Genomic DNA, 9,523 nt, shown 5'->3' on the forward strand with positions numbered 1-9,523 from the left:
CCTCAGAGGCCATGTGCATCAAATTCACCCCCGTTGACTATGAAAAATGTAAAACATTTGACATTTTGATTTCATGACTATAACCGCTTAACCTCCGACAAGAACATTAGGACAAACAATAATTAACGAAGACAACACATATTTGTATTTGTTGTTTTTAATTGAGATGTCACGAGCCATTTAGATCAAAAATACAGTAACAGTGCTTTTGAAACCATCACATTTAGTCCCAGTTACAGGTCCGCAGCGACAATGATTGTGTCTAAAAGGCAATGAAACAAAATACAGTAAAATAAACGCTGAACACACTGTGAAAGAAAGCTTCAACAGATGAGGAGGCTTCTCAGACATAAATCAAGGTTTCACCAGTTGTATGAATGAGGAAGAGGAGGGTATTTACAGAACGTTTATAAGTGTTATTTGAGGAAAAGCTGATAGCCACACAACATTTGCAAGTCTCACAGTCAGAACAAGTTACTGATAAATACGGATGCTTTCATTTGTCAAGCTGTAACAACCACAATACAAAGTAACAAACAAAAGCTGCACAGTGAATCTAATGGTTTTACTCTGTTTTGCATCAGGTAACCCAGGACAACGTATACAGCTTAATTACTTCTGTATCTGATTGTGTTTTTTCACTCATGGAGGGCATTTAAGCTAAACATTCAAATTGTCATACATGGCTCTCAGCTGAACAGTTATATAGCGTTGCATTAAGTGTGCTTTACTCTTGCTGAGTGACAAGTGGTGTAAATGGTGAATTACTGATTGTAACCGAGTTACAATGTAAATAATGCCGCTTTACACAGCACTGAAGCAGAGATCCTGTGCGTGTCAAGATATTCTGATATGAGATTTAGCCAAGATATCACGTAAATGTATCAGAGAACTATCAGTTTTCCAGATATACATAAATAGAATTATTTACAAAACATAATCTCTACATTTCTGTACCCTTCACACTCAACAGTGCCCTAACAAGACTGGTTTCAATTCACTACCGATAGTAACACTTATATAAGCCTGAGCAATGTTTTAATTCCAACAAACATTAGTCTTATTATTAAATGCCAGGTTCAGTCACTGAGCCATAAGCAACTCCATTCACACAGCCCACTAGCTCACCAGATTACTTTGTCCTTTACTACATTAAGGGTTTTGCTCAAACCATCACAATTGAGCAAATGAGCATCAATGCTCATGGGGGGTGCTTTAGGAAGTACTATAAGTACACAAAATACAATAAGTGTTGAATCTTTTTAATGGGAAAGTACTTGAAAATGGGTCAAACGTTAAAATAGCAACAGTGAATTGAGTAGTTATTTCTGTTTAGTCTGATTTAGAATGCTTTGACCCATTGCATGGAAATAAAGCTCCAGAATCATGAGTCAATAAGAACTACTCACTATTTTGTGTGTGATTATATTCCAGTTGTTACAGATTTTAAAGTAAATTTGGTATTCTCGTACAAGGGTTCTGAAAAGGCCCTTTCCTATTCTCTTGTACTCCTGTGTTAACACTGATGAATGTACAAGAATTAGAGGCTTAAAAACAACTGGTGAAATCCAAATGCACCACTGTCTTAAAATGTAACTTTTCCAAGTTAAGTTATCCTTAAGATATTAAGTTGAAAACAAAAAGTGCAAACTTGGGCATTATGAACACCTAAATACACAAAATATATATCTGAATGGCAGACACACAAGAATACTTGTCTTAAAATCTTAGCTAATGTAGACAGGCTACATATTTACTAAGTGACACCATTAATTCCTGTCTGCCATTCAAACGCTTCTCAACTTTTAGCACCTATAAGGTCATTGGCTTTCTAGTAGATAAAACTTGTAGACAGAGGATGTTTTTAATTTAGTGCACATTAATTCACCACCTCTTACATCACAGAGGCTAAAAATAATCATGTTACCCTAAATAAAACGTTTTAAACCATAGGTATTATTGTTGGGCAAACCAAACTGTTCTTGTTTCCTCAAGGGCACCGATTGTATTGCACAGAATAATAAGGTCCACAGACCAAAGCATTTCGTCCGACGTCTTGCTGACTACGCCCAGCGACTGCTGGGCACGAAATTCCTGCTGAAGGAAAAACTTGTGTCCGATTTGTCGTGCTTTCCCCAAGCACCAAAGGGCACAACAATAATCGTGCTGTTGTCCTCTGATCCATACTGAAGAGCCTGGGAGAGAAGAAATTCATAACAATTCAAAAACATTAATGTAGGCTAGTGTATTTGTAAAGTTTAATGGTTATTCGCTAGCGGAGCTCTGGTTTTGGGCTTATAATGCCCTTATGCTTTAGGACCATGATGCATAGCTCCAGAGCAGAGGTTAAGCTAAGTGCTTCTACACCATTGTGCTTTGGTGTAAGACTAACAGAAGATCGTGAAAATGTATTTCTAAAAGGCTTTCAATGCAACAAGTTCAATTAGTACAATGCTAAATTTAGTTCAATACTAAAGTTCTAACTCTCCGTGAGGCTTAAACCCACAGCCACAAATTCAAAGCTTAAAGTACCTGGTCAGATATTCTCTGAGCTGCGTCTTTGGGGTCGTGGCACTGGTTGATTACGTTGCAGATTTCCTGGCTATTCATAATGAAGTTAATGCCGTCTGTGGTCAGAGCCAGGAAGGAGTCGTGGACAGGGTGCACCTGAAGGGAAAAGAAAAGATAATCAATATTGAACTTGAATATTTCTATCATTCAAAATATTAATAATAATTTCACCAAGTATCACTGAATTTTTAGATGAAAAGTTAGAAAGAGGTCAGAGGAAAACAACTAAATTCATAATGATACAATATATTTGTGGACATATTTGCAGGTTAAAGGAAATGTGAAAACATTCATTATTGGCTATTTAGATGACTATGTTGACAGATAGGAGAATATTTATATGTGCAGAATTAACATTTTAACAATAAAACATAATATGCACTTTCTGTTAATAAGGTCAATTTGTCCCTGTATATCCTGGTAAATATTTTTTGGGGTTAGAATTCCTGCATTTATTAATATTGTGAAATATTTATCTGAAGTTGCAACAACAGCTTTTTGTAAACCTACCGTCACTCTCTTGGTCTCAGGCTCAGCAATGACCCCCATTTTCTTCAGGTCAAAGTCTCCAATGCTGCGTGTCATCGCCAGCCTGCCGTTGACGTTTGGTTGTCCCAGACTATTCCAGGTAATAAAACCCCCACTCCTTTTGATCCTTGAGGTCAGTGCACAGGGAGAGAGGAACACAACAAATGACTAAAATAATAATAATAATAATAATAATAACAACATTGACAATATCATTAACAATATCTTTCTCAGGCTAATCATTGCTAATTAAGCTACATCAGTGCATCTAACTCAAATGTTAAATGTCTTACAGTTACAGGAACAGCAGCCACCTATCAAACTAAAGACTGCTGTGGATAATAACATTGAAAAGGTCTGCAAACCTTCATCGCAAAATATTGTCTTCCCCTACTACAAGACTAGGGTTGCAAAATTCCGGGAATATTCAAAGTTGGAAACTTTCCATGGGAATATACGGGAATATACGGGAATTAACTGGAAATTTTGTGGGTAATTTATACTAACTGTATTTACCTTGTCATATACAGACATAAATATAAACATTTTGTTTTGTCATAAGCTGATTTGAGCCCTGAGGAAACTTTGGGCACTTGACTATATGCTTCTGCATCTTTGTGGCATTCTTAACATAGGTCTTTGCACAGTATTTGCAAATGTCCACAGCCTTTCCTTCTACATTGGTTGGGGTGAAATGTCTCCACACGAGATAGTGCACGTGGCATTGTTCTGTAGAATAAGATGAGAAAAAAGCTTGTAAAAAACACTAATGCAATGCCAGAGATATAAATAGTTAGCTAAACAATTGGAATCGTCTTTAAAAATATTTTACAATTGATGAATAAATGAATAGAAATAGGTTAGATGAACAGATGAACAATCCTCAATCAGCATGCTTATATATTTTCCCCAGTAATATCATCAAAACTTACCTGACTAGTCCTTGGGCTAATGCAGTAGTGTGGCCTCAATAGCCCTGCTGTAGTGTGCAGGATGCTGGGAATTATCTGTGCATGTGATGGAAGAATGCACTGCACATGGAAGAATGCACTGTGCATGTGATGGAGAAATGCACAGTGCAGGGTTGAAATTCAACGTGCAGCGTGTGCTGCATTCCATACATCTTTAAAATAGTTTAGAATTATTTTTTTATTGCTCAGCGTTTAATTTGCGGTAAAAAATTTTTTTCAAAATTCCCCAAATTCCCGAGCATAACTTCCCATGGAAAGTTTCCGGAAATTTACCACCCCTTTTCCGCCCCTTTGCAACCCTATACAAGACATTCAGGTTGTTTTGCGAGGCGACCACCGCCTCCTGACAAAATTCTAGTACAGTGCATAGCTTCTGTATGATAGTCCCAGAATTTGAGGGGAAAGGTAACAGCGCCACACACACAGACTCCGCTGCACACCAAAATCCATGCACTAAGAAAGTCTAAGACTAAAATGTCTAAGTTAAACTAAGCAGATGAACCTTGTATAAACTGACAACATTCACGTACCTCTCTTTCTCATCCTTCCTGTCAGGAGTGTGGTCGACAGTGAGTTTAAGGGCTTTGCCCTTGCGGCACAGCATGGCGCGGCTGTCACCCACACTGCCCACCACTAGCTCAATGCCGTCTCTCAGCAGGGCCACAGTGGCAGTGGTTCCTGCATTTATCCCCATCACTACAGAGACATAACAAGAAACATCAGAGGTGGAAGGAGCCATGAAGGTCCACACAAAAAGTTACTGTTCACATTGTTCACAGCAACCACATGTTGTATTCTCACACGCTCACAGTCACGCAGTAAAGCATGAAGACATGGGTGGGAAGTTATATAGTGGACTTGACATATACAGCGAACTACAGATTACACAGTAAACAATAGAGGAGACAATCACACATGCAGGTCTAACAGGGTTGCGCTCCCGAGCAAATTTTCACAGCAGAGTGAAGACTAAGGCTGAACCTAAAAATTATAAATAATGATAAACAAGTGGCACAATACATGTGTCCAACATTGGGCCCGGTTTACAAAAATCCACAGAAATAGATTCCCTAAGATTTCACAGAAAGCTACAACTAACTTGTCTAGGTTATTTATATAGACTCAAATGTAGAAAAAAATCATCGCTAATCTGAAGTGATATCAAATTTATTTGATATATGGTAATAGTAATTTGTAACGGTTCTTATTAAAGCAGGAAAACAGTTAGAAGCAATTACATCACTGGACTCAGTGAATGTGCTTTCAGTCAGTTTTATAAGTGGCAAAGACAGGATATTGACTAAATGGTCAATTTATATGTAATAAATTCTACAGCATCAAATGTCATTAAGTGGATTTACAGGCCTGCATCATGTTTTTTAATCCAATCTGCATATTAAATGTGATGTATCTTGTGGACTAACTAGATCAATAACTGACATCATATATTTCATATAACTCGTCAAACTGAAGCACTGTCTCACAAGAAGCTTTGCATACACTTGGTGAGGGAAGAAAAGAAGGAAGAGAAAGAAAGAAAGAGAGAGAGAGGAGTGAGAGAAAGATAGGGAACCTTCCAGTAGTCCAGGAGTTGGACCCGCTGGACTCTCCTTCAATATCTAGTCTCTCGTCATCCACATTGGTGCCAAGGGCCTCCAGCTCTGAGCTGGGTCCGCAGCTGCCGTGGATAACATGCACACACACACAGGCATATTGGGACATTTCACACAGCGTGGCCGGTGTTTGGCCACAAAACAGGTTTACTAGCTTTAATATCATTAGATAATCTTAATCAGACATAATGCCACTTGAGAAAATACAAGGTAACCAACTAGTTTCTACACGACTAGGGAAAACATGTAGACCACATGATTTACTGAGAGAAAAGTTTTGCATTCATTTGTTTGAGGGATATTTGAATGAACCCTGGTAGCAATTTCTAAAGACTGATAAAATATCAACAGATGGGTGACAATTAAAGGAAATCACAACACCAAGTGCGGGTGTTGTAAGGTGTTTAGCCACCACTTGCCTCGTAGTGTGAGTCTTTGTTGGTATAGACTCTTTAAGTTTCTAGACCTTGACTGGACCCAATCTGATGCTGGTGGAGAACATTGTTTAACCCACAGGTGTATAACCGGGTTGGGATTTAATGACTATAAAGATCAAATAATGTGATTTAATACTTAATAAAAATGTAGTGACCCCACATGCCCCCTATGGAAAGATATAAAAAAAAAAAAAAAAAAAAAAAAAATCACACAGCATACTTGGGATTTACCTTTAATTTGTCACCTTTCTGTTCATGCAGCTGCTGAACTGGAAGCAGTCAAGCATTAGTGTTCGCTCTACATGTAGCTTATGTTTATTGTTCATCAGTTATTTAGTAACTTCAGGTTAAATGACAGACCTCTAACCAAAAGTGCAGGTGTCATGTCAGTTGAGAAATCCAAGGCTTCAAAAGCCTAAGTAGAATAAGTAAGTTAGGTTTTGAAAGGAGAAGGAAAAAAGTGTAATTACATTTATATACAGTATATATACACAGTTTGTCTATGGACAAGTAACATGAAAGAACCTACCATTTGGAGAGAAGTGCAAGTGCTTTGTAAGAGCTTTGTCCACTTCGAGGAAGGCCTTCGTTAAAACTAATTCCAGATTGGATTCCTCTGGCAGCAGGTCCCTAAAGCAACAGCAAACATGTTCAGATTTGTTTTGTTACTCAAGATCATGTGGCAGTGACTGGTATAGATATTTGATAATAGCATATTTAATGTTGTCCTTACTTGATGTATTTTTCCATGTATTTTTCACAGAAGTCAGCTGCTTCTGGTCCACCATGCCCATCAAAAACAGCAAAGTAGAGGATGTTGTCAGTCATTTGGGAGACCTGGTAGCGGTCCTCATTCTCCTTGCGTTCACCAATGAGAGAGGCACAGCCCACTTTGGTTAGGCTGACTTTGGGAATGGGCTTGCCATAGCGAATGCTGGAGGGCAGCAGGATGGGCTCATCGATACGATTGTCCCAGATGCCAAATGAATCCCAAGTAGTGGGGCGGCCACTGCTGTCGGCATCAAAGCGCGTGTTGCTGTGTCTTTGTTCTGAAGGGCTGTAAAGCTGTCTACGACTGACTGTGTACTGGAGGTGGTTGTCCTGCTGCGATGGGACTGGGACTACGAACATCTGAAAAAGACCATTGCGACCCACGTGAGGACCACTGCACCTTGCCAGGCGCGCGAGACAGGCTGCTGACATCCCCTTGACAGCGCAAACACTGCAGAGGACCTAAACGCAGAGGGAGAGGGATGTTCCGACACAGAAGAAAAATCATTTAGTTAAGACTGGATGCAGAATATTAACATAATAACAAACTTGTTTGTCTTATTAAGATCGGACAAACAGTGCCATGCTGTCTAAGTGGTGTTGCTGCTGACACCCACGCTGAATTATTTGGGGTAAAGGTTTCTCCAAACTATGACCAATCATTAAACAAGACACTTTTGTTTACTTTGTTTCTCAAAGCAGTCGAAAACAGGTTAAAATGATGCAATCCCTTTACTTTTTTACTTACGGTATTTTAACAGTGATTAGGGGGCCAATAAATGCAGAGTATTTCATGTGGAAACTGTTAATTGATAAACTGGAAATTATTCAATAAATGTTTTGCTAATAAAACCTGTTCCAGTAATATATCAGGCAGAAAATACAGAATATTCACTTGTTCTTGCCCCTATAATGTTAGGATTTGACCCGTATCTTATAACAACAAACTGATAACCTTTGGGTTTTGGATAGTTACTTAAATAAAGAAGACATTTAAACACATTCACTTAGATATTTTTAGTTTTCTAACACTTGACAAAACAGATAATTGAGAAAATCCTCAGCAGGTAAATCAAACACGAATTAGAGTTGGTTTTGAGTTCACACCTTTCAAACATGACCTGAAATAAACCCAAATGTTAAAAACAGGAGGTAACGTCCATGAAAAATCTCCATTCTTTCCCCTCAATAAAACAGCTGAGGAGTAAGTATTGATTATGGAGTTTTGGAGGCATTCTGCTGATCACAACTTCATATTTTGATGCTGCATTCCTGTGTGTATACTACGAATGATGCAACTCCCGGCAGTCATGAGGCTAGCCGCTAACAATAACGCGCTGCCTCGGTGAAAACACACATGCGCCGCACGCACGTCACAGTAACAGCGCCTCGATTGTCCTGGACAACGTATTTACCGCAGTTTTGGAAAAACAACGGGACAAACGTTAACGTCCGTGCGTTCACCTTTAGGCGGTTTTTTTTAGCTTTAGCTAGCTAGCTACGCAACAACTGCTACACTTGGCTGATTAGCGACCCTGGGTGTCGAGCATTAAGCGGAAACGCAGCTCGGCCTCTTGACTTTGAAGTGTTGATCGACACGATACCTTTAGTCTTTGATGTGTATTGATGTGCTTTGATCCTCTCCTGGCTCCCGGAGTCTCACAGTCAATGAATCAACAAACGCCTCCGTCTCGAGTCGGTCTCTCTCTCAGTGTGTCGAATCCTCAATGTTATCAAACAAGGCCGGTGACGTGACCGCACCAATCACAGAGCTGCAAACGTCACGCCTCCTTCGACGCCCCACGTACCGCGCAGGTGATTGGTCGGGGAGACTTTGACTGACAGCCGTTTGCACCAGTCCATTGAGCGGTACTTTAGGCATACCACAGCTAATCAGAGCGTTGGATGATGACGTGAACTGACCCTGTTATCCTATATCCCAGTAAACATGGAAGAAAGAAACTAAATAAAAAAGAAATAAAATAAAACTTGCAGAAAGTACACTTAATAACACTTCAACAATGTGAATATAGACTGTAGATAGACATAGATATAGATATAGCAAAAAATCACACAGATTTCTTTACTTTTTGGTTGATATAAAATGTACCTCTAATTATAGAATGACTTATATAGATAGATAGACAGACAGACAGACAGACAGACAGACAGACAGACAGACAGAAAGACAGACAGACAGAAAGATAGATAGACAGACAGACAGACAGACAGACAGACAGACCGACAGACAGACAGATAGACAGATAGACAGACAGACAGACAGACATACAGACAGACAGACAGACAGACAGACAGACAGACAGACAGACAGAAAGACAGACATACATACAGACAGACAGACAGACAGAAAGATAGATAGACAGACAGACAGACAGACAGACAGACAGACAGACAGACAGATAGACAGATAGATAGATAGAACAGTGAGATCAAAGTAAATGTAAAGAATCTGGACAGTCGCTCCACAAGGAAGATGGAAGATCCCCTTGTCATGTTAGAACTTATTCTCTTTATATGAATAAAATGATGTAGACCCAACAGATACGGGGTAAACCTGGGGTTCTTGGGGGCCCCTGGGGGACTCTGGTGTCCACCTGTGTACACGGACCTG

General features: G+C 39.4%; 1 protein-coding gene across 1 annotated transcript; it reads right to left on the reverse strand.

Annotated features, from left to right (window-relative positions):
• Positions 1-134: 134 nt before the first annotated feature.
• On the reverse strand, positions 135-8,652 carry ppm1k (protein phosphatase, Mg2+/Mn2+ dependent, 1K). Its single transcript, XM_034595250.1, has 7 exons — positions 8,496-8,652; positions 6,854-7,353; positions 6,650-6,750; positions 4,601-4,766; positions 3,082-3,226; positions 2,533-2,667; positions 135-2,195 (listed from the first exon to the last, which is right to left on the reverse strand). The coding sequence occupies exons 2-7, from the start codon at positions 7,321-7,323 to the stop codon at positions 2,064-2,066; spliced, it is 1,149 nt and encodes a 382-aa protein (XP_034451141.1). The 5' UTR covers positions 7,324-7,353; positions 8,496-8,652; the 3' UTR covers positions 135-2,063.
• Between the last annotated feature and the right edge of the window lie 871 nt (positions 8,653-9,523).

The sequence above is a fragment of the Hippoglossus hippoglossus genome, chromosome 1 (assembly GCF_009819705.1).
Source record: "Hippoglossus hippoglossus isolate fHipHip1 chromosome 1, fHipHip1.pri, whole genome shotgun sequence".
Classification (NCBI taxonomy): Eukaryota; Metazoa; Chordata; class Actinopteri; order Pleuronectiformes; family Pleuronectidae; genus Hippoglossus; species Hippoglossus hippoglossus.